General features: G+C 40.9%; 1 protein-coding gene across 3 annotated transcripts in view; it reads right to left on the reverse strand.

The window, feature by feature from the left end:
* GARNL3 (GTPase activating Rap/RanGAP domain like 3) overlaps positions 1-26,850 on the reverse strand; it is a 203,210-nt gene that overhangs the window by 157,215 nt on the left and 19,145 nt on the right. For 2 of the 3 annotated variants that reach the window (XM_084649926.1, XM_084649928.1), the window contains exons 2-3: positions 11,646-11,707; positions 6,077-6,146 (exon numbers count right to left, since the gene is read on the reverse strand). In XM_084649926.1, coding sequence (XP_084506052.1) covers positions 6,077-6,146; positions 11,646-11,689 — 114 coding nt within the window. In that variant the 5' untranslated portion in view covers positions 11,690-11,707. The remainder of the gene's footprint in view (positions 1-6,076; positions 6,147-11,645; positions 11,708-26,850) is intronic. The other variant, XM_084649927.1, reaches the window with a different exon arrangement.

Genomic DNA, 26,850 nt, shown 5'->3' on the forward strand with positions numbered 1-26,850 from the left:
GCTAATCATCACTAATGAAAAGGAGTACTTGTGGCACCTTAGAGACTAACAAATTTATTATCTCTAAGGTGCCACAAGTACTCCTTTTCTTTTTACGGATACAGACTAACACGGCTGCTACTCTGAAACCCATCACTAATGAGTCACGCTCCTGCAGGATACGGCATGTTCATGTATATGTATGTTCCCCCATTTTGTGTGTGTGTGTGTGTGTAACTGTATCTGATAAAAATTGGTTTGGAAAGCAGGGATCACTTGCTTGGATCAGGTGGTGTGGGGAGGACAGGCTGAGGAAGGAAGGGAGACCTTTCTTTCTGGACAACAAGTGACGCTGACAGGCTCACCAGAGGAGTCAGAGACTAGACTGCTTTCACGGGAGGTAAGCTATTCACTTGATTTTTTTTCTCTGCAAAAAAGAAAAAAAGCTGTATCTAGTTTACTGTATGAGAAGTATAAATCTAAATATGTAAGGCAAGCCATTTTTTAGAACTCCATTTGCTCTCTGTTTATAATAAATATTGGTTTTGTTAGAGTGCTCTTGTCTTGGTAATTCCATCCTGATTTTCCTGGAGAAAAGAAAAACCTGTAACCTCTAAGGGGGGGGTGCTGAATGGTAGGATTTCTGGAACCTATATACCCAATTCAGTTATGGGCACAGATGGAGGCATCCTATCCCAGTGAATGGCATTGTCATTAGCCTGCAGTGAGCCAACACAAGGACACACAAAGGCCATCTCTTTTACTCCAGTGTTCACTTGAGTAGGGAATGAATACTGAGAGAGAGAGAGAGAGAGAGAGAGAGACTGACATATATATTAGGGCTGCCAAGCGATTCAAAAAATTAGTCGTGATTAATCACGCAATTTTAAAAAATTGTTGTGATTAATTGCACTGTGAATAATAGAATACCATTTATTTAAATATATTTGGATGTTTTCTACATTTTCAAATATATTGATTTCAATTATAAGAGACTACAAAGCGTACAGTGCTCACTTTATATTTAGTTTTGATTACAAATATTTGCACTGTAAAAAACAAAAAAAAATAACTGCATTAAAAATAAAATAGTGTAAAACTTTAGAGCCTAAAAGTCCACTCAGTGCTATTTGTTGTTCTGCCAATCGCTCAGACTAACAAGTTTGTTTACATTTGCAGGAGATAAAGCTCCCCGCTTCTTGTTCACCTGAAAGTGAGAACAGGTTTTCACATGGTACTGTTGTAGCCGGCGTCGCAAGATATTTACATGCCAGATGCGCTGAAGATTCATATATCCCTTCATGCTTCAACCACCATTCCAGAGGACATGTGTCCATGCTGATGACAGGTTCTGCTCAATAACATTCCAAAGCAGCGTGGACTGACATGTTCATTTTCATCATCCGAGTCAGATGCCACCAGCAGAAGGTTGATTTTCTTTTTTGGTGGTTCAGATTCTGTAGTTTCTGCATCAGAGTATTGATCTTTTATGGCTTCTGAGAGCGTGCTCCACACCTTATTCCTCTCAGATTTTGGAAGGCACTTTAGATTCTTAAACCTTGGGTCAAGTGCTGTAGCTATCTTTAGAAATCTCACATTGGTACCTTCTTTGCGTTTTGTCAAATATGCAGCCAAAGTGTTCTTAAAATGAACATGTGCTAAGTCATCATCCAAGACTACTAGAACATGAAATATATGGCAGAAAATGGGTAAAATAGAGCCGGAAACATACAATTCTCCCACAAGTTCAGTCACTAATTTAATTAACACATTTTTTTTTAACAAGCAACATCAGCACGGAAGCATATCCTCTGGAATGGTGGCCGAAGCACGAATGTTTAGCATATCTGGCACGTAAATACCTTGCAATGCGAGCTACAAAAATCCCATGTGAATGCCTGTTCTCACTTTCTGGTGACATTGTAAATAAGAAGTGTGCAGTATCATCTCCTGTAAATGTAAACAAACGTGTGTGACAAAGTTCCTCCTCTACCTTGGTGGGTCTTGCGCTTATTGGTGGATTTGCTCACCTTGGAGCTTCACGGCAGCCCTCAGTTTGGCCCTTTTCGTGAACCCACAGTCCAGGTCAACTCCTCCTGTGTCTGACCAGGAGTTGGGAGGTTTGGGGGGAACCCGGGCCAGCCCTCTACTCCGGGTTCCAGCCCAGGGCCCTGTGGAATGCAGCTGTCTAGAGTGCCTCCTGGAACAGCTGTGCGACAGCTACAACTCCCTGGCCTACTTCCCCATAGCCTCCTCCCAACACCTTCTTTATCTTCACCATAGCACCTTCCTCCTGGTGTCTGGTAATGCTTGTACTCCTCAGTCCTCCAAAAGTATGTGTTCTCACTCTCAGCTCCTAGCACCTCTTGCTCCCAGCTGCTTACACACACACACCACAAACTGAAGTGAGCTCCTTTTTAAAACCCAGGTGCCCTGATTAGCCTGCCTTAATTGATTCTAGCAGCTTCTTGATTGGCTGCAAATGTTCTAATCAGCCAGTCTGTCTTAATGGTCTCCAGGAGGTTCCTGATTGTTCTGGAACCTTCCCTCTTACCTTACCCAGGGAAAAGGGACCTACTTAACCTAGGGCTAATACATCTGCCTTCTATTACTCTCCTGTAGTCATCTGGCCTGACCCTGTCAGGCTTGTTTTTCTTAACGATTGGCTGAACGAGAATTAAGACTGAGTGGACTCGTAGACTCTAAAGTTTTGCATTGTGTTGTTTTCCAGTGCAATTCTGTAACAAAAAATCTATTTGCAAGTTGCACTTTCACGATAAAAAGACTGCACTACAGTACTTGTATGAGGTGAATTGAAAAATATGGTTTCTTTTGTTGATCATTTTTACAGAGCAAATATTTGCAATAAAAAATAATAATATAAAGTGAGCAGTGTACTTTGTATTCAGTGTTGTAATTGACATCAATATATTTGAAAATGCAGAAGAACATTCAAAAATATTTAATAAATTTCAATTGGTATTCCATTGTTTAACAATGCGATTAAAACGACAATTAATTTTTTAATTGTGATTAATTTTTTTGAATTAATCGCGTGAGTTAACTGCAATTGATCGACAGCCCTAATATATATATTTAAGAGGTGGAAGGAATCTGATTTTTAAATAAGCAGCATGTTATTCTAAATATAGTACATGTGCTCAGAAATACTGTATTGGATGCATATTAAAAACTGATGTATACATATAAGTAATTTATTCTTTGAACTTATTAAGGAGGAATCAAGCTGATCACTAGAGTTCTTCAGCTTATGTCTATAAGGATTTCTAAATAATAAATCAGAAAACAATTAAAATTGGGTACAAGAAGATTATTTTGGTTATAATTTGCCTTTACTTCCCTTCCTATTTCAGTTGATTTTTTTCACTCATTTTTTGGATCATTAAAGACTGCTTTTTATAAATTCATGTATTCATAGATTTAAGGCCAGAAGGGACCATTGTGATCATGTAGTCCAACCTATTACATATCTTGCGACATACATTTTCACCAAGTTATTACTGCATCCAGCCCGATAAGTTGTGGTTGAACTAAAGTATATCAACTGTAAAAGCTGCTTTGACTGTTTAAACATTTTATGAAATTGTAGCTCACAAGACTCTTAAACCAGACTTGCCAAATTTACATGATGACATTCAAACTAAAGCCTATTTAATATGAATGTTATTTAATTAACTAATACATTTGGAAATGTGTGGTGTGTATGTACAGAGAGGCAGTGTGTGCTGCATTTAGAGTAGAGGACTGGTAGTCAAGGGTGATGGGCTCCATTTCCAGCTCCACCAATGACTCACTGTGCAGCCTAGAGCAAGTCACTTCTCCTTTGTACCTCAATTTACTCATCAACAAAATGGATATAATACTATTTACCTCAGAAGATTTTTGTGAGAACAAATGCTTATAACTGGATTAAAATACAATATGTAAATCGTGATCACAGCGGGACAAAAACGCATGTAAGTAAAAACACCAGCAGCTGCTGGTGCCTTGTCTACACAAGATCTCCTACTATTGCTACCACTGGTATAGTTGCACCAGTGGTAACATTAGTGGGAAAATTTAGGGAGAAATTCTAGGGTAGATCAGGTTTTGTTGCATTAAGGGTGGAAATCCCCAGCAGAAAATAAAATTGTTCAAGCAGTGAACAGGCTTAGGAAAAAAAAGCATTGATTCAATATTTTGTTTTTAAAAGCCTGAAGAATTACAGGGGAAAAGTTAAACCACGTTTCATGACAGCCAAAATCGTCCCCTCAATTTCAGTTCCATGTCTGCCATTATTTAACATTTAAAACCTGATGTTAGGGGAACAGATAGAAAAATATAAATGAAGCTACAATTTAGTCAATTTCACAGCACAGGTGCTGGGAAAAAAATCCATAGTCATGGAAAGTTCATAGCCCAGGGTTGTGGGGAAAGGCGTGTTGAAGAGCAGCCCAGCCCAGCGAGGAGAGAAGGGTTCCAGAGGGGTGTTGGAGAGCAAGCCAACCCTGGAGAAGAGGGGAGACTGGAGAGCAAGACACCCCACCAAGGAGGGGAGGCATCAAGAGACTGGAAGGGCAGAAGATCAAACCCACTCCACTCTCACCTCACAGTGACAGCTCCTGTCCCACGGGCTGGGCCTGGCTCCGGCTCCCTGCTCCAAGCATTGTAACTCTGTGCATTAGGTTGCCGCACCACTCAGGTTTGGCACATCCACCCCATCTTCATCTACAGATGGGAAGACATGCCAAACCTGAGTTGTGCTGTTACCATGTGGGCCAGGTTGCAATGCCCACAGCAGGGAACTGGTACCACAGGAGCCACCACTCCTGGGGGTCACAAACTTTATTAAAATTCGCAATTACTGTGAACACCATCACCTCATCACCAAAATTGTAGCCACAGTTACGACTGTGACAGAAAAAAATTTAGTTTCTACCCATATGTGATACCAAAAGTAGATTGTCCAAAATGTCAAACAGATAAAGAACAAACAAACCAAAAATTAAGGTTACTTGTCCTAAATTAGTGTACTTTGGACCGATGAATAAAAATTTGCAGATAGTTTTTCAAATAATAACCTAAATACTTTCAGTAGGTACAAATAGTCTGTTGAGCAGACAACAGTTAATTTGCCCTCTTATGATTATTTCTTTTATTATTAATCACCAGAGATAATACCTTGAATTAGTATAGAAAATACGTGTGTGTGTGTGTGTGTGTGTGTTTTTGTGTGTGTGTGTGTGTGTGTGTATAAACATCTGATCCTTGGTCTCCTCACAACCGTACTGCTGAACAATAATCTACCAGTGTACACAATTGGCATACTTATCAATTAATACACTTTCTACTAGCCTGAAATTGCAGTGCTATCTAATAAGATATTCCAGATTCCTTCCTATATTAAGGATAAAAATACAGCTTCTCCCTCTTCCCTTCCCTCAGTTTCCCTGTATCAACTTGGACAATTTAATTCTAGCTATCTATAGTCAATGACAGTGTTTCAATAACTGATACTCTTAATTTATGCAGTATCCAAATTCTTCCTTCATTAAGAAGTAAAAATGTTCACTTCATGCCTAGATTTGAAGAAAAATCTTAAACAAAATAAATTAGCATGGATTTTTTTGGGCAGAGGTTTTTCTATGATAAAATTATACCTCCATTTTTAACTTCAACCTCTCCACTCCACCCCATTAACAAACACACACACAAAATATCAATCAATTATAAAATCATAGTGCTGCTCTTTTGTCAACCTCAAATTAATATCAACAAAACAGGCTAATTTTCAATCTTTTTGAATTTTTAAGGTAAATGCTAGATACATACTATTTTTCAGCTGACTGGCAGAGAAGATTTAGATTAGAGTGAAAGGTCTGCAAGCAAAGATAATAAATATGCACTTCAAAATAGATTTAAGACATTATAATTTTCAAACTCAGCCTAAGAACCTTATTTTTTCAGGCTATTTGTGATGCTTTTGTGATAATATTTCACCTGCACATAAACAAAAATAGATTTCCACAAGCTCTGCATTACAAGCTGCTAAAATTCAGAACAACTGAGAATCATGGAATGGTCTATATAAACTTACCAGCTCCACAGATCCATAATGCTTTCTGCTGAACTCTCCACGTCTACAGCCCAAGTCTTCAGAGACAGAGCTGGAACAGAAATGCTTCATCAGTAGACATAGTTAACTGGCCCTAAAGCTCCTGCAATATTCAGCTCCCATTGACAAAAATCGTTCCTGCTGAACAAGGTTTGCGGTGCATAGGCTCACCACTGCAGGGGACCCTCCTTACAACATGCAAAACCTCTAGCAGCCATTGCAGTCTAGCTTTCATTTTACCCTGAAAGAGAATGAAATGCCTGAGCCTGATCAGAAGGAAAAACCATTATTAAATTAAATATTTAGTCATTAGATCAACTGAGAGCTCCAGGGTGGATGGTAATTATAAATTTCATTTGAGATCTCTGCCTAACCTAAGGGAAAAGAAACCCTGCAATAAACTTAACACATAGAACAGGACTGCCTACATGAGCTATATTTGCTGACATGTGGTATGCTGTAATTAACTTTCTTACAGGAAAAAGAAAAGGAGGACTTGTGGCACCTTAGAGACTAACCAATTTATTAGAGCATAAGCTTTCGAGAGTGGTCAGTTTGGATGAGCTATTACCAGCAGGAGAGTGAGTTTGTGTGTGTATGGGGGTGGGGGGATGTGAGAACCTGGATTTATGCAGGAAATAGCCCAGCTTGATTGTCATGCACATTGTGTAAAGAGTTGTCACTTTGGATGGGCTATCACCAGCAGGAGAGTGAATTTGTGTGGGGGGGTGGAGGGTGAGAAAACCTGGATTTGTGCTGGAAATCACTTTAGATAAGCTATTACCAGCAGGACAGTGGGGTGGGAATAGGTATTGTTTCATATTCTCTGTGTATATATAAAGCCTGCTGCAGTTTCCACGATATGCATCTGAGGAAGTGAGCTGTAGCTCACGAAAGCTTATGCTCTAATAAATTGGTTAGTCTCTAAGGTGCCACAAGTCCTCCTTTTCTTTTTGCGAATACAGACTAACACGGCTGCTACTCTGAAACCTTTCTTACAGGAGAGTCTCTTTATATGCCCTAAATACTCATAGAAAATAAAAATACGATTTTACTTCTGAAGTTTTTTAAAAAACAATAATTAGTTTATAGTTTCCTTCTCCTGTAGGCTTTAGTGACAAAAATAAAATTCTCACTCAGAATAAATAGAAGTCTAGCCCCAAGTTAAATGTCTGTGGGTGCACACACATGCATTCAAACAGTTATTTCGTATGAATATAATGTATATCAATTTATGGGTTTGGTGTACCTAGAACAAGTGGCAAATGCATTTTCCTTTCTCAATACCTATAGTACACTTTGGCCCCACATATATAGTGGTGATATCCATGTTATAAATACAATCTTAAAAAAAAGCAAGGCTGCAATTTAGTATAAACCTTTGACTGCCTGACGTGCACTCTGTATACTAGTCCATCTCCCCAGCACTTTTCCTGACAACCCAAACCTACCACTAGCTTCCAACAGTCACCACTATTATATAGTTTTTTTTTCAACTTGCTACAAAAATATTTTCCTCAAAAAATTGCTTTGATGTAACATGGACAACAGTCAGTCAATCACAGACCAAGAACAGATATCCTGTTAGATAGCTTTGAAATAATCAATGGTAGAAACTGCAGCTTTAAGTGTATGGAAGGAGAATTTCTTAGCTTTCAGTAAGACTCACAACACTTGCTTCAGCCCTAGAGGACCCCAAGGTACCAACATTTAAAATTACAATTTTTACTATAGAAAAGCTATTTTGGGTTGTATTTACAGGTATTTAAAATGCTTTAATTATTTTATTTCCTTTTGACTTCTGTGTGGTTGGAATGAAGGCAGAATAAATTTAGGTGGAAGAATACAAATGAAACAGCTCTAATAATTTTAAAACTTGCCAAAATAATTCTAAAATACTCTCTCTCAAATATAAGCATTATACAGAAAATACAAGGAAGCATTATTGGTACTCATTTGAGATGACAGGCATTACACAAGTAGCTAAGCTGCTGATGGGTATAGTTGCCATCCCAAAGTCATGCCAACAAAACCTTCACACTACACACTCTATCATGTAGTCTATATCTATTCACCCACCACCTACTTATATAAATTACACACACACACACACACGACTGAAAAAAACACTATATTCTTTAGTGAAGTATGGAAAACTGGATAAAAGAACTGAGTTCTGTGGAAGTAATTCAGATCTTGGATAGGATTTTCAAAAGCATATACATGTTTGAAAGTGAGATTTACATACTTTTAAAATTTTTACCACTTACCACACAAATAAATATAAACAGATTATCCCACATGCCGTGATTATACTATATTACATGTAACTAAGGCTTTAAAAATAAATTACAGTAGATTCCACTTTACAGCAATACTGATAATAGCAACTTCCAATTACTGGCAATACTCTGTCAGGAACCAACCTCATTACATTATGAATGTTAACAGGATTCAGATACCGGCAATAGGCATGTGCTTATTAGCATCTTTTGTAGAGGAGAGTTCCTACCTGTAATCAATTTCCTGGCTCTAAGAACACATAGCTCAACACTTCCACTGTGTACCATAGCTTCCAAATGCTTGGACCTACCTTTCACCAATAAAGTTTGGGTTCTGGAGCCCCTGTGTGAGCCCTGTGCTCAGCAAGTGTATGTAGCCATAAATTTGGTATCTCAAAGTCCACTGTTGGACCCATTCTAAAGAACAGCCCTAACATTTTACAGGAGCACAGAAGCAGCACATACCAAGACTGCAGGCATCAACACAATGGAAAGGAGGCAGACATTGGTGAAACCCTGTGGCTCTGGTTTCAGCATAAGCTTGGCCAAGGTGCTCAACTCTCCAAACCAAAGAAGAAATAAAGCTAGTTGCTGGCAGCAGAGCAGGGGAAGGAGTTCAACCCATCAGATGGCTGGCTTAGTCAATGGAAAGCCCACCACACTGTGATTCAACATAAAGAGCACAGCGAGAAAAAAAGACACTGATCTTCTGGTGGCTGTTGAATGGAGGATGGACATCTTACCCAGCATTCTAGAGAAGTTCCAGCCACGTGACATCTTGAGTGCTGATGAACCTGGTCTCTTCTACTGGGCTTTCCCAACAGAGGCTGTAGCATGATAAAAGAAGGGTTTGTGGGAGGGGAAAGAAAAAAATAAAGCTATGGACCACATTGCATTGGTGTGTTGTGCAAACATGGATGGAATGGAGAAATGCCATCTTATGGTGGTTGAAAAGAGCAAGTGGCCTCATTGTTTCTTAAGGACCACTCAAAGCTGCCATGATCTACCAAAGCTCTGCAAATGCCTGGATGCAAATTTGTTGTTTGAAGAGTGGCTAAATTGCCCGGCTCATTCACTTAATGTAGAGCTATCACACATCGTGTTAATATTCTTCCCTGCAAACACAACCTTAGCCAAGCACCCAATGGACATGAGTGTCATTAAAAACTTCAGTGGTCTCTACCATGATCATCTTACTGCATGCATCATCACATCTCTTGATGCTGACTCATACTTACAAGCATTGGATGTTGACAGAGAACAATTCTGACTGATGCATTTCATCTTGTTAAGAAGCCATGGGCCGTTGTTCTCCCCAAGATTGTTGCAAACCCTTCCTTTCTGAAGCAGTTTTCAACAGCAACAGAAAGTGCTGGTCTGGTAGACATCAATGTGCTGGCCAATGCATCAGTTCCAGAAACGAAAAGCACATGAATTTGAGACCACTGTTGAATATGACAGTCATTTGCAGATGGAAGGTGAGTTCACTGATGCAGAATTTCTGGAGACAGCAGCCGCTGTGAAGCACCTACAGGCTGATGAGCCACAAGAGGTACAAGACAATACTGCATTGAATGATGAACCTGAAGAGCCTTCGCTTATAGAACACCTAAGTGCCGTCGACGTTTTCCACAAGATATGATAGAATCATGGCTTTGAGAATGGCTATGAGACTGTACACAAGACTGAGAAGGATTTACAAGTGGAGGTGGCCAACCATAAAAAGCAGACAAATTTTGTTCTTGAAAACTTATTTTACATTTTAAACAAAAAATGCTGGCCACTGGATAAGCACTTTTCTGTTCCCTGAGTGACCAGAGCAGGGGCTGTGCTAAAGCAATCAGGAACCTGCTAGAACCAATTAAGACAGGCAAGCTAATTAAGACACCTGGAACCAATTAAGAACATACTAGAATCAATTATGGCAGGCAGACTAATCAGGACACCTGGTTTAAAAAGGACCTCCCATCAGTTAGTGGGGGGCATGCAAGGAGCAGGGAGTGAGAAGGCATGCTGCTGGAGAAGTGAGGAGTTACAAGCTCAGGCTTCAGGAGGAAGATCCTGCGGTGAGGATAAAGAAGGTGCTGGGGGGAGGCCATGGGGAAGTAGCCCAGGGAGTTGTAGCTGTCATGCAGCTGATACAGGAGACATTGTAGACAGCTATTATCCACAGGGCCCTGGGCTGGAACCCAGTGTAGAGGGTGGCCTGGGTTCCCCTCATCCCCCCAACTCCTGGTCGGACACAGGAGGAGCTGACCTGGTCTGTGAGAAACACCAGAAGGGAAGGTATAATTTAGAAAGGGATCTGGCCTGTCCCCAACTCACTCGGTGGGACACAGAGACTGTGGGGATTGTTCTCCATTTCCCCCATGCTGGCCAGTGATGAGGTTAGCTGAGTGAACAGCAGGTTTGAGCCTCTAGCAGAAGCAGCTGAATTGAGGGTTGCCGTGAACCTCTGAGGTGAGCAAAGCTGTCAAAAAGCACAAGACCCACCAAGGCAGAGGAGGAGCTTTGTCACACCTTGAAAACAGTGCCTTCCACTTATTGGCAACTTCCAAACAACAACTTTTTGCTGGGAACTGAGAGGTTTCTAATATGCAGAATCTACTGTATTTTATTTGGCAGTTCAAACAATAAAACATGAAATGTTGGCCTCATGTGTTTTGTCACCATTTCCTAAAACAGAGCAATGGTTTTTTACACAAATTTAAGATTTTAGCTTTTGAGTGGCTGTACAATGCACCTGGATTTGATTGCGGATGATTTCCTGGTCTCAGTGAAATAACTTCAAGGTAGTAACATCCCACATATCTGTCTGAAGTACTTATGTGTGACATAGAGAAGTACTGTTATCCCCAATTTAGCACAGATTGGCTTGCCCAAGATCATAGGAATTATGTGGTAGGGCAGGGAATTGAACCCAGGTCTTCGAAGTCCTAAGCTAGCCCCCTTACCTCTACCATTTGAGCTGATGTGTACTATTTGCATTGCAGTAGTACTGCTGTATAGATATTGATCTCAAAGGCCTAAAGAGTTAAACGTGTTATAAACTCTTTCACTGTCCAACATTAAACAGAGAGAGATACGTTTGGGGTTAGTTTTAAATAGAGGCCTTGGGTTTACTCTGTTACTTGGCAAAACACCCAAAATCATTCATTCAAATTAAAAATATACTGATTAAACTAAAAAAAAAAAAACACACCCAAGAAATTAAAACAAGCATTTATATTGAAACTGAGTGATTATGCAAAATAAATTTCAGACCTTACCAAAGTCTGTCTCCTTTTGGAGTCAAAGTATCAGACTCTCCCATTTTCAGAACAACTTTTCTCTGATAAAAAAAAGGAAAAAGTTAATTTTACTCTCAGTCCTGATGTGAAGGAGATTCACTTGTCCTGTTCCTAAGTAACAGACTCAAGGTGAAGGAGAAACAGGATAGAAAAGGAAACACTGGACCACTGGTTAGTTATGAGTGGATGTTTTGGCTGGCAAGTCAACCACACAACACCTGCTCTTTGAAGCTTGATTAGTTACAATCTGGTCAGGGGCATCATCTGGCTGGATCCTTTGACAAGGCAGTAATGATGAATGCAGTATAGCTGACTTCAGGATTTGATGAAAAGCCAAGAGAGAGAGATAAGACAGGAGGAAAGAAATAGTTGGGAAGAAAACACCACAGCAAGGGAAGGGAATACAATATAGGATCTTACAAGCTTTTGTAATGTTGATAATTAGCTATCTCCACTGGAGGGCTGAGGACTGGATGTCATGATAATGTGATGATTTTCAGCCCTTACAGATGAAAACAAAGTTCCTTAAACAAGACCAAGGCCAACCAGCATTCGTCTCAGGATGAAAGTCCTTTAGATGAGTCAAGATGAGTTGCAATGCTGGCAGATGAGCTGAGAGAAGATTGTTTCCCCTTCAAAATCTCTTTTTTTAAGAGCCCCAAAAAGTAGTAAAAGTGAGCAGCATATTTTATCCTCATTATTTTGTCCATCAGTTAAATCAATTTCTGTAAGCCAAAATTGGGAGAGGTAACTTTGTTCCCACATTTTCTTGATTACCAAGTATGATCTCCCCACAGTCGTTGACTTATATCAGTAGGTCATTTTGTTTGGACAGATAGTTTTTCTGTCTGGTTTCCTTGAACCTATTATAACATTCACTGTCGTAAACAACTTGACCTATTTTTCATGGTTATTGTAAAGTCTTATGAACTTTCATATACCTTTTACAATTGAGCTTAGGGTATCTTTTCAGGTGCAATAATCACAACAGTACCCAAATGCCCCAATCAGCAGAATACACCATTGTTCTGGGCCTTGTGCAATTATATAAATAGACAGTTCCTGTCCCAAAGAGCTTATAATCTATTTAAGACAAGAAAAATGATTACTAACAGCAGGACAACAAGAGGGAGAAATTAGAAAGGGAGAGACTAATTATGAGATCCTGCATCGATATAGGCTGCAACTGTCTGTCCCATCCAGATGTCCCATCCCATCTGGTCTGTGTGGTTGCTTCAGGAGGCTCAGGGAGGCTGGCAAGCACACTCCATGTAGATGGAATTTTCAGATATTTTAGTAGCAAGCCTGTGGTTTATAACTTGTGCAAATCTGAATGGATTTTCACAGAAACGGCAAAAGGCACTACTGTAACCCTAGGACAAGCCCCTGTCAAATTTCAGGTTCCTGCTCCAAATCCACAAGGCACAAAAGCTCCTTAAAAACTGGTCAGGAAAATGGGTTATTGTTAAAACTACCTGTTTTCCCCTGACCTTATTTTTGACTATGGCTGAACTGTTTTTGCTGAGAAAAAAACATGCAAGGCAGAGACCAAACATGGAATGAGTCAACCTGAGTTATTTAAACTTTGGAAAAGTTATAAACAATTGAAAATACAGTGTTATAATGGGAAATGTTATGTAACACTAACAGGGTTCAGAGACAGCAACCCATATAATATATATAGTCATCAATCCCTATATTGGATTGGCTCTCAGCCACTATCAACAATTTCCTGTACACTTCTATAATGAAGTGGGTTTTAGGGTAGAGGCCTTACAGCCCAATTTCAAAAGTGTATTACATGCATAAGAGGATGGTATGGAAGAAAGCACGGAGATGCTTGTGCAAATAATGGACAGTAGAGATTGGTATCATTGGTGAATCACTGAGAACATATATAGCAGATGGATAAGGAGGGGAAGCAATGTGAAGGTCCATGTAGGTTCAGGCAAACTTGAATTTTACGTGGTGGAAATGGGAGTGTCAATGGAGGGATTCAGAGAGATTGCGATCAGAGCAACAGCCAAGCAAGATGATGTTAGTGGTTAGGTATCGAATGAACTGGAGGGGGTGACATGGATGTGGGGAGCGCAAAGGAGAAGAGGTTGCACTGATCAATTCAGTAGATGATAAAGGCTTGGAAAATAATTTAGTTATATGGAGAGAGAGAAAAAAACAGATCTTACAGATGTTAGAGGAATAAGTGACAAGATTTGGACATAGCCTAAATCGGTGGAGCAAGAAAGAGAGAAGTCAAAGATGGATAGAATAAATGAGACCCTTTTCTAATTCTTGAAAGGGTGGGCATCTCCCTTATATTCTCTCACACACAGTTCATGTCCCAGCCTCCTCCTCTCACTCATGTCATCCAGCCTCCCACAACAGGGAAAAATAGTACAAATGGGGGAAGGGAGTTCTTGTGACTATCAAAAGTGAGAGGGAGCACAGCTAGGAAAGAATTGTTCATTTTTGCTGCTCCTTTCACTTTACAGCTGGACAGAAGTTGGGGTGGGGGGAGTGAAGGAGTGAACCATTTCTTGTCCCTCATACCTTCACTGATTCCATCCATGTGGGAGAGGAAAATGTGATGTCATCTCTGCTTGTTTATTTCTGCCAGAAAGTAACTGTTGGGCTCTTATTCAATAAACTATCTTTGGGTATTGACAGTTGCACTAGTTAATGTCAAATCTCTAATTCCCTTTGATGGGAAAGGTTATCAAGAAGGTAGTGGGGCAACAACTCTGGCAATACCCAGAGTCCTTAGATTTCTTTGACCATAATAGATACAGTTTTAAGTCTGGGTATTGGAGTATGGGTATGGAGACTGCAGAGGTTTAATAGGCAGCAGGTTTAAAACAAACAAAAGGAAGTATTTTTTCACACAGGATGCTGGGCTAGATAGACCTTTGGTCTGACCCAGTATGGCCATTCTTATGTTCTTGTTGGTTGATCTCCTGCTGGCAAATTACAAGAACCAGATATTCATTCTAATTTTAATTTGCTCAGCACCTTTGATACTGTGCCAACAACACCTTCTGGTCAACAACTGTGGACGCTGACAGGGATGGAAGGAATAGTTTTTGAAGTGGCTCAGTTCTTTTCTTGTTGAAGGACTCAGGCCCTGGTATTTCCTTTGTATTGGTTCTGGTATTTGCTCATCTACCCCAATGGGGGGTCTGGACCACAGTCTCTCCAATATGCAGAAGGCACCCATCTTTATGTTTGTTTCATTAGGTCTGGCTAGTAAGCTGCCTCTTAGTGTCTTGTTGAGATGAGAACTTGCAGAGGGTAAGCTGATTGCACTTTAACCCAGATGAGACTCAGGTGATACTGATGGGTTGGGAGAACCCATCACCAGAGGTGATAATAGCTGCTCCCTCTATTACAAGAATTTGTCTGCCTTTTGTTATTCAGGTTTGTAATGTGGGAGTCCTGATGGACCTGCAACTGCCAATCAAAGTTCAGGTAGTGGCAGTGGTCAAGATTACTTAAAATTTATGCTTGGCCAGGAAGTTGCATCCTCTTCTTTGGTAACCCTGATCAACCTAGAACTTTAGGTGCTCAACTTGGCAATCCATTTGCGGAGCACCATTTCTTACAGGGAGAACATTGCACCTGCATTCTCTGATCTACATAGGATTCTCATTGGTCCTACAGAGAAATTTAAGGTGTTGATTTTAATCCATATTCCTTAAAAATAGTTGCCTAATAGACCACCTCTCTCTCTCTCCATCTAACACTTAAAGTCATTGAGACGTCGGAGTTATGTAAGTTTACAGTTCCCTTGTTTAAAACAAACATGCAGAAGCTAGAAGTTCTCAGTGAGGGGTACTAAGATATGGAATTCACTTTCCATGAACTCAAGAGCCTAAATTCATTGTCCTACAGGACACAACACACACTGTTCTGGAAAGCTTTTTGGTGACATGGAATCAAAGTAAAGGAACAAATGGACCAATTCAAAAGAATGTTTTTCTAGATCTGGATGCCTATCCACTAGTAACTGAAGTAAGATTCCCCCACTCCAACATATTTCATATAGGTTATGAAAAAAACTAGCAGATGACAACTACTTGATCAGTAGTGACCTTTGTCTGGATTGGATTTGATACTCTGGAGACAAAAGACACTATAACCCATTACCAATCTCCTCAGGTAACCATCTTCTTTGCTGCTCTTACTGATTATACCACATTTCTGGACATGCTTACATTACTGCAGAACACACTTTGATTTAAATCAATCTTTTATCAGCATTTTTTAATGGCGATTAATGGAATATGTAAAGTAATTAAGAGTCTATTTAAGCAGAAAAGGTACCAACCTCCTAGATTCAACTCTAGCAGACCTTGTTAAAAAGTATTTTAATTACCCACAATAGAAGGGGATGGGAAGAGGGAGAACAGGATCTTTCACTTAACTCAGTGAACAGATGTGTATTTCCAACAGACAAGGTAGGCTTGAAGACAGAGCTGTTTGAAATAAAAAGGATAAATAATACATAGGACATTAGCATATTATGATGTCGATACACACATACACATGACAGAACGAGGAGTAATGGTCTCAAGTTGCAGTGGGGGAGGTTTAGATTGGATATTAGGAAAAACTTTTTCACTAAGAGGGTGGTGAAACACTGGAATGCGTTACCTAGGGAGGTGGTAGAATCTCCTTCCTTAGAGGTTTTTAAGGTCAGGCTTGACAAAGCCCTGGCTGGGATGATTTAACTGGGAATTGGTCCTGCTTTGAGCAAGGGGTTGGACTAGATGACCTTCTGGGGTCCCTTCCAACCCTGATATTCTATGATTCTATGATTCTAAGGGTATGGAAAACAAGCAAAAACTATAAATGAAAATAAATAAATGGAGAATATGATATATTGGGCATAAATGAAATTCGGTGGGATGATCCTCAACTGGAACATCAATACAGAAGAGTTCAATCAATATGGGGGAGAGAGAGAGAAGCCAAATTTGGGTTTTTTTATTGCAATCTGACAAAGAAGAGTGGCAGAGAAATTATTCGGATACAAGAAATGAAAAAAGCAAAGGAGTAACTACTGCTAAAGATCACCTACACAGAAGGTGAAAGAAAACAAAAAACATTCCTGGACCAACTCTCAAGGCACTCTGAGCCATATGACACTATATTGATGGTGTGTTTTAAATACCAAGATAGCTTATTGCTAACAATGGCAAGAGTTCCCAGGTTAAGTAAAAGAAATGTGTTATGAATCAAAAGCTAGAGAAATGCTCTAACCCACACATCCTGAACTTACCTACTACAGATAGGGAGAAACCAACTGAGAAGATGAGAATAATAATGAGGATTTGAACAAATTAAGTGTAATGAGAAATGCATGCACAGAAATCATCAAGTACTAGTGCTTCAGATTTCAGGAAAGCAAATTTTGGGGAAATAAATAATGTTGTGACTAAAGTGCAGTAGGAAATATTAAAAATCCACCAGAATGAAAGACAGCTGAATGGTCCTAAAAAATACCATAATCAAGGCACAGCAGATTACTGGTGAAAACATCTGTGAAAAAGAAGAGAATGCAAAGAACAAGCAACAGCCAATGTGACTTTACAATAAACTGCTCACATACCTGAAGAAAGAAAGAAATGGTTACTCTTCCTGTGCAGCAACTGTGGTACTTCAAGATGTGTGCCCTACGGGTGCTCCACTACAGGTGTGCTAGCGCCCCCTGCGCCTTTCATCGGAGGTTTCTCATAGCCATGTGTGTGCAGCCCATGCATGCATGCTAGTCAGCTAGGCTGTTGTGATGATGACCTGACTGCATATACTCCAATTCCAAAATTTGACAGCTCTGGCACAGAGGGAGGGCGATATTGCGCCTCCTTCCAGTTGAAATAAAACCTGAATTATATGCTGCCTGTCACAACCTTTATGTGTTTGCTCCTCATTAGCTGTAAAAACTGGAGACAGGCGTATCTGACCATTCTGAGTTCCAGGAGGCTGCTGTGTAGCATGATCTCTTGCAACATCAACTTGTGCTGAGCTGTGAGAGTGTCTAAATACTCTCCCCGCCCTAGCAGAGAGGTGTCCATCATTATGATGACCCTGGGGAAGGACGTGCAAATGGGGCTCCTGTGCAAATGTTGTGATGGTCTTTCCTCCAAATGAAGGATTGTTTTATGCAAGTGAAAAAGGAAAGAAGCATGTTTAGACAGTGTCTGGTGAATAAACAGTTCTGAGCCACCCCTGAAGGCAGCGCATTCGGAGTCTTGCATGGTCTGTGATGAAGGTGCTGGCTGCTGTGAGCCCCAACAACTGAAGACAGTTCTTGACCTGATCTTGGGGGCTGAGCTGAAGTGTATTAGCTATGTTGGAAAGAGCCAAACCTATGCAGAGGAAGGTAGACTCTTGCTATTACTGAACTGAAATGAGCTCCTATGAATTCTAAGTTTTCCACAGGGGTCAAAGTGGATTTTTTGAATGTTCAATTGTAGGCCCAATTTGAGGAAGAGATCTATCGCCTAAGGATTGGTTCTCACAAACATTCAGCTCGAATTCTTACCCCTAACACTACATCTTTGATGCAACATATGGCTCAAGGTGTGATTATGAGCATAAACGGACATTACCAATCAGAAAATTGCAAACTGGATTATTATTGCTCTTGATGCAGACCAAGACAGATGTTCAGACAGTCCTGAAAACTGTAAGTTTGCTTGACTGCATTCATTTTCTTGTGAGGCATGGCAAGATGTAAATCTGACAACAATTTCCAATTGTTTCAGGAAAGCAAATTTGTTGTGCCAGTGAAAGATATGCATAGTGAGGATATTGACAACCTCCTGAACAATATTCCACTTCCAGTCAACATGGAAAAAAGAGGACTTAGTAGTTGTTGTGGATGAGGATTTGCCCAGGTTCAGTGAGTTAACTGATGAGGAATTACTGAGCGCTGCAGCTGCTGCAAGGTCAGAGAAATGAGCTTGTGTTGATTAAACATATCATAATAAAAAAAATAATCAAGACAGTGAGGATGATTTTGATGAAGTTCCACCTCCAACAAACTCCGAGCTGTTGAAAGCTTCGAACACACATCGGCACATTTCATAATGAGAGGGACTTGGTGACAGGGTCTACAAGTCTCTTTGGGACACTGAATCCCATCTTAAGAATAAGAACGGCCATACTGTGTCAGACCAAAGGTCCATCTAGCTCAGTATTCTGTCTTCCAAGAGTGGCCAGTTGCCTCAGAGGGAACGAACAGAACAGGTATCATCAAGTGATCCATCCTCTGTCGCCCATTCCCAGCTTCTGGCAAACAGAGGCTAGGGACACCATCCCTGCCCATCCCAGCTAATAGCCATTGATGGACCTATCCTCCATAAATTTATCTACTTCTTTTTTGAACCCTGTTATAGTCTTGGCCTTCACAACATCCTCTGGCAAGACATTCCACAGGTTGACTGTGCGTTGTGTGAAAAAAATACTTCCTTTTCTTTGCTTTAAACCTGCTGCCTATTAATTTCATTTTGTGACCCCTAGTTCTTGTGTTATGAGGAGTAAATAACACTTCCTTATTTACTTTCTCCATACCAGCCCATGATTTTATAGACCTCTATCATATCCTCCCTTAGTCGTTTCTTTTCCAAGATGAAAAGTCCCAGATTTAATAATCTCTCCTCATACGGAAGCCATTCCATACCCCTAATAATTTTTGTTGCCCTTTTCTGAACCTTTTTCAATTCCAATATATCTTTTTTGAGATGGGGCACCCACATCTGCATGCAGTACTCGAGATGTGGGCATACCATGGATTTATATAGAGACAGCATGATATTTTCTGTCTTACTATCTATCCCTTTCTTAATGATGCCCAACATTCTGTTCGCTTTTTTGACTGACACTGCACATTGACAGGTTTCAGAGTAACAGCCGTGTTAGTCTGTATTCGCAAAAAGAAAAGGAGTACTTGTGGCACCTTAGAGACTAACCAATTTATTTGAGCATGAGCTTTCGATGAAGTGAGCTGTAGCTCACGAAAGCTCATGCTCAAATAAATTGGTTAGTCTCTAAGGTGCCACAAGTACTGCACATTGAGTGGATGTTTTCAGAGAACTATCCACAATGACTCCAAGATCTCTTTCTGGAGTGGTAACAGATAATTTAGAGTAGACCCCCATCATTTTATATTTATAGTTGGGATTATAGTTGGGGGAGGGATAACTCAGTGGTTTGAGCATTGGCCTGCTAAACCCAGGTTGTGAGTTCAATTCTTGAGGGGGGCATTTAGGGATCTTGGGCAAAAATTGGGGATTGGTCCTGCTTTGAGCAGGGGGTTGGACTAGATGACCTCTTGAGATCCCTTCCAACCCTGATATTCTATGATTATGTTTTCCAGTGTGCATTATTTTGCATTTATCAACATTGAATTTCATCTGCCATTTTGTTGCCCAGTCACCCAGTTTTGTGAGATCCTTTTGTAGCTCTTCATAGTTTACCTGGCACTTAACTATCTTGAGTAGTTTTACATCATCTGCAAATTTTGCCACCTCACTCTTTACCCCTTGTTCCAGATCATTTATGAATATGTTCAGTAGGACTGATTCCAGTACAGATCCCTGGGGGGCACCACTATTTACCTCTCTCCATTCTGAAAACTGACTATTTATTCCTACCCTTTGTTTCCTATCTTTTAACCAGTTACCAATCCATGACAGAACCTTCCCTCTTATCCCATGACAGTTTACTTTGTTTAAGAGCCTTTGGTGAGGGACCTTGTCAAAGGCTTTCTGAAAATCTAAATATACTATATCCCCAGTGGATCCCCCTCGTCCACATGCTCGTAGACCCCCTCAAAGAATTCTAGTAGATTGGTGAGGCATGATTTCCCTCTACAAAACCCATGTTGACTCTTCCCCCAACAAATTACGTTCATGTATGTGTCTGACAACTTTGTTCTTTACTAGAGTTTCAACCAGTTTGCCCAGCACTGAAGTCAGGCTTACCAGCCTGTAATTGACAGGGTCACCTCTGGAACCCTTTTTAAAAATTGGCATCACCTTAGTTATCCTCCAGTCATTTGGTACAGAAGCTCATTTAAATGACAGGTTACAGATGACAGTAGTCCTGCAATTTCACATTTGAATTCCTTCAGAACTCTTGGTAGGAGGGATAGCTCAGTGGTTTGCAATAGCATTGGCTTGCTAAACCCAGGGTTGTGAGTTCAATCCTTGAGGGGGTCATTTAGGGATCTGGGGCAGAAACTGGGAACTGGTCCTGCTTTGAGCAGGGGGTTGGACTAGATGATTTCCTGAGGTCCCTTCCAACCCTGATATTCTATGATTCTTGGGTGAATACCATCTGGTCTTGGTGACTTGTTACTCTTTAAGTTTATCAATTTGTTCCAAAACCTCCTCGAATGACACCTCAATCTGGGACAGGTCCTCAGATTTGTCACCTAAAAAGAATGGCTCAGGTTTGGGACTCTCCCTCACATTCTCAACCGTGAAGACTGATGCAAAGAATTAATTTAGTTTCTCCACAATTGCCTTATCGTTCTTGAGTGCTCCTTTAGCATCTTGATCGTCCAGTGGCCCCACTGGTTGTTCAGCAGGCTTCCTGCTTCTGAGGTACTTAAAACAATTTTTGCTATTACTTTTTGAGTTTTTGGCTAGCTGTTCTTCAAATTCTTTTTTGGCCTTCCTAATTATTTTTAACACTTCATTTGCCAGAGTTTATGGTCCTTTCTATTTTCCTCATTAGGATTTAACTTCTACTTATTAAAGGATGCCTTTTTGCCTCTCACTGCTTCTTTTACTTTGTGGTTTAGCCATATTGGCTCTTTTTTGGTTCTCTTACTATGTTCTTTAATTTTGAGTATACATTTAAGTTGAGCTTCTATTGTGGCGTCTTTACAAAGTTTCCATGCAGCTCGCAGGGATTTTACTTTTGGTGCTGTACCTTTTAATTTCTGCTTAACTAACCTCCTCATTTTGATGTAGTTCCCCTTTCTGAAATTAAATGCTATTAGATCTTCAAAACAAAATTGTGACTGAGAAGCACAGCACATTAACAGAGTTCTTCCATCTAAAATGAGTGAGTTTATCCATTCTTAATTAATTTACTAGTTGATATTGATTGTATAAATAGAATACACTGATGTGGAATAACAATACTGTAATAACCTAAATTAAACTATTATCTGCTTATCAGATGTCCTTATCCAGTGGGACTTACAGTGCGTACAAAGTATTACAGTTAAGTGAGAGTTCAAAAAAATGTTTACAGTTAAGAGCAAAGGGTTGTGTTTGTTATCATGGTTGATGTTTGATTGTTCTTAAACATAAAAATAAAACTTGATACTTTTATAATGTTAACTCAATTAATACCGATTTCTTGATACAATATGGTGGTAGGCTACAAATGCAGAACCAAAAACATGTTTAAAATCTACAGTAGGTATACTAAAATAATACTGTAGCAACAATAATAAACATACATCACATTGTTACAAGTATAGATTTGTTAGCATGTACTGTAGCTGTTTTATGTACCAGAAAAAGCAGACTGCCTTTAGTCAGATGACACTTCCCGTAACAGCAACATAGAGAAGGGGACCCATATGTTGCTACTAACAAGCATCTACTGTACTGAATGTGGTCCTAGCCAATTTAGACATAGGAATTGTTTGTGGGATGGGTGGATAGCAACACACATCCTGAAGGTCAAAAGTGAAAACCAATCCCCTTGCTCTAGTGATAGAATCATCACTGCAAGTGTCACCATTTTCAATTTCTGTGCCTACACATCAGTATTGAGTAGCCTCAAATCTAGTATGTGTCTCCAACCTCCACTTTTTTTTGGTACCAGGAAATATCCAGAACAAAACTTATTCCCGCTCTGCTGTATGAGAGCTATACAACCAATCCCAAGCATAAGAGAATCTATTTCTTGACGAAGCAAGTTCTTGTGAAAGGGATTTCTGAAGGACAGGGAAGGGGGATTTGTTGGTGGAAGCATAGTAAAATGGATAGCGTAGCCTGCGGACAGGATTTCCAAAACCCTCGTGTCTTTGGTGATCAACTCCCAAGCCCACCTGAAGTATAAAAGTCAGTCGCCTAAGGGAAGACGACAGATGAATCGGGACAGCTGATAAGGATGAGGATGGTAATTCAGGCCCTCCACTAGCCTGTGTTCCCTCTAAGCTGTGTGGTTGGGTGGCCACCCAGGAGTGATTCAAGTGTCTTGCACTTGATTAGCGGAGACACACACATCCAGCAGTGTGTGTTCAGGTGCCCCTCCCCCCATTGCTTTGCAGCCACATTGCTCCTGCCCTCTGCCTAAGTTGGAGCCCCTGGCAGCTTCTCCCAGGACCCTCCTACTGTCTGTGCACAGCAGGAGGGGAGAAAGGCACTGATGTCAGGGTGTTTCCTTCCCCCCACCCCTGTACCCATCACTACAGAGCAGGGGAGGGGGAACAGCCTGGCTCAGGAGCCTGAGTTGAGCTTCTGAGGTCTGAACAAGCCTTCCAGGTAGTGAGTGCCTTAGAGAGAGAGCACACAGTCTCTCAGAGACTTCCCCAGCAGCCAGCACACACAATCTCTCTCTCCCCCTCCCCATGTACCCCATCTCCACAGAGTGGGGGAGGGAAGACAGCTGGGCTCAGGAGCAGGAGAGCTTTCAGTGAGAGGTCCTTGAAGAGACAGCGCACACACGCAAACACACAGTCTCTGTGTGTGTGTCTCACACAGTCTTTCACACTCACCTCCCAACATATACTTGTATAATTGTTGTTGTTACTTCTTTGGTACTTCCTGCAATGCACATATATTCTGTGTGGACTCCTCCTGACGGTCAAAATAACAGACTGGACTTCTACATAGAGTGCTTCTGCAGACATGCATAGGCTGAAATTGTGAACAAACAGCATCGCTTGCCCCATAACCTTAGCTGTACAGAATGCAATGCCATCTACAGCTGCAGAAACAACTCTTGACATTATAATCTAAAGGGCTGACAAAGAAGGTGCTGTAGTCATCATGAACAGGTTGGATTATGAACAAGAGGCTGACAGACAACTCTCCAACACCACATTCTACAGGCCACCATCCTCCGATCCCACTGAGGAGTACCAAAAGAAACTACACCGTCTGCTCAAGAAACTCCCTGCTACAGCTCGGGAACAAATCTACACAGACACACCCCTAGAGCCCCAACCAGGGGTATTCTATCTGCTACCCAAGATCCATAAACCTGGAAATCCTGGATGCCCCATCATCTCAAGCATTGGCACTCTTACAGCAGGATTATCTGGCTATTTGAACTCTCTCCTCAGACACGACACTACCAGCACTCCTAGCTATCTTCGAGACACCACCGAATTCCTGAGGAAACTACAATGCATTGGTGATCTTCCTGAAAACATCATCCTGATCACCATGGATGTAGAAGCTCTTTACCCCAATATTCCACCCGAGGATGGACTACAAGCTGTCAGAAACAGTATCCCTGATGTAGCCACGGCACACGTGGTGGCAGAGCTTTGTGACTTTGTCCTCACCCACAACCATTTCAGATTTGGGGACAACCTATACCTTCAAGGCAGCGGCACTGCTATGGGTACCCGCATGGCCCGACCATATTCCAACACTTTTATGGCTGACTTAGAACAACGCTTCCTCAGCGCTTGTCCCCAGCACCCCTCCTCTACTTACGCTACATTGATGACATCTTCATCATATGGACCCATGGGAAGGAGGCCCTTGAAGAATTCCACCTGGATTTCAACAATTTCCATCTCACCATCAACCTCTGCCTGAACCAATCCACATAAGAGATCCACTTCCTGGACACTACAGTGGAAATAGGTGATGGTCACAAACACCACCCTATACCGGAAACCTACTGACTGCTATACTTACCTACATGCCTCCAGCTTCCATCCAGGACACATCACACAATCCATTGCCTACAGCCAAGCCTTAAGATACAACCGCATTTGCTCCAATCCCTCAGACAGAGACAAACACTTATAAGATCTCTATTAACCATTCTTAAAACTACAATACCCACCTGGGGAAGTGAGAAAACAGATTGACAGAGTGAGATGGGTACCCAGAAGTCACCTACTACAGGACAGGCCCAACAAGGAAAATAACAGAACACCACTGGCCATCACGTACAGCCCCCAGATAAAACCTCTCCAGCACATCATTAACGATCTGCAATCTATCCTGGAAAACAATCCCCCACTCTCACAAGCCTTGGGAGGTAGGCCAATCCTCGCTTACAGACAGCCCCCCAACCTGAAGCAAATAATCACCAGCAACTACACACCACATCACAGAAACACTAGCACAGGAATCAATTCCTGTAACAAAAGCCATTGCCTTCTCTGTCCCCACCTCTACTCTAGCAACACCATCACAGGACTCAACCACACCAACCATACCAGAAGAGGCTCATTCACTTGCACATCTACTAATGTGATATATGCCATCATGTGCCAGCAATGCTCCTCTGCCATGTACATTGGCCAAACCAGACAGTTTCTATGTAAAAGGATAAATGGACACAAGTCAGACATCAGAATGGTAACACACAAAAGCCAGTAGGAGAACACTTCAATCTCCCTGGACACTCAATAACAGATTTAAAAGTAGCCATCCTTCAATAAAAAATCTTCAAAAACAGACTTCAAAGAAAAAAAGGAGTACTTGTGGCACCTTAGAGACTAACCAATTTATTTGAGCATAAGCTTTTGTGAGCTACAGCTCACTTCATCAGATGCATACTATGGAAAGTGTAGAAGATCTTTTTATATACACACAAAGCATGAAAAAATACCTCCTCCCACCCCACTCTCCAGCTGGTAATAGCTTATCTAAAGTGATCACTCTCCTTACAATGTGTATGATAATCAAGTTGGGCCATTTCCAGCACAAATCCAGGTTCTCTCACCCCCCCCCCCCACACACACACGGTAACCTATTTCCCCTTGTTTTTTCCTACCCCCCCCCCCCAGACGTTCTTGTTAAACCCTGGATTTGTGCTGGAAATGGCCCACCTTGATTATCATACACATTGTAAGGAGAGTGATCACTTTAGATAAGCTATTACCAGCAGGAGAATGGGTGGGAGGAGGTATTTGTTCATGCTTTGTGTGTGTATATAAAAAGATCATCTACACTTTCCACAGTATGCATCCGATGAAGTGAGCTGTAGCTCACGAAAGCCCTTATGCTCAAATAAATTGGTTAGTCTCTAAGGTGCCACAAGTACTCCTTTTCTTTTTGCAAATACAAACTAACATGGCTGTTACTCTGAGACTTCAAAGAGAAACTGCTGAGCTACAATTCATTTGCAAACTGAACATCAATCTTGGCTTGAATAGGGACTGGGAGTGACTGGCTCACGACAAAAGAAATTTTCCCTCTCGGTATTGACACCTCCTCAACAATTATTGGGAGTGGACTACATCCACCCTAACTAAATTGGCTTTCAACATTGGTTCTCCACTTGTAAGGTAACTCCCTTCTCTTCATGTGCCAATATGTATTTATGCCTGTATCTGTAATTTTCACTCCATGCATCTGAAGAAGTGGGTTTTTTACCCACGAAAGCTTATGCCCATATAAATCTGTTAGTCTTTAAGTTGCCACCAGACTCCTCATGTTTTCATATATTCTCTGTAATTTTATGCTTTTAAAGTGTGTTTTAGTTTTTTGAATGGTTATGCATTTCATAATTTTTCTCTCTCTTACACTTAAATTTAATTCTTTGAGTAGTGAGTTCTAAAATGCCTAACCTGTCCTGGATGAAGTAATTATCCTTATAGTAACTTTTTAAAAATACATATTATATCTACGTTTTTTGTTTCTACTGTGGCGCACATCCGTACAGTACTTTGATGCACATAACAAGATTTATTCCACACATAGATGGAAAAAATTAGAGGGAACATTGCCATCAGCAATGTTCCCTCTAATTTTTGACAGACCGTGTGCACAAAAAATTTCTTCTGTGCAAATTGTTGCGCGCATGGTGTTTTGCCGTGTGCGTGGGGTTTAGGATCTGTGTGCGCATACACACACACAGCTTAGAGGGAACAGTGGCCATCAGCCCATCAAAATTGCTGCTTGGCGGTGGAAGAGAGCAAGGTAGAAGGCTGAGAGGTGGACAGTTTCCTTCCCTGAAGTATCAGTCT

The sequence above is a fragment of the Lepidochelys olivacea genome (assembly GCF_965140295.1).
Source record: "Lepidochelys olivacea isolate rLepOli2 genome assembly, chromosome: 16".
NCBI classification, from domain to species: domain Eukaryota; kingdom Metazoa; phylum Chordata; order Testudines; family Cheloniidae; genus Lepidochelys; species Lepidochelys olivacea.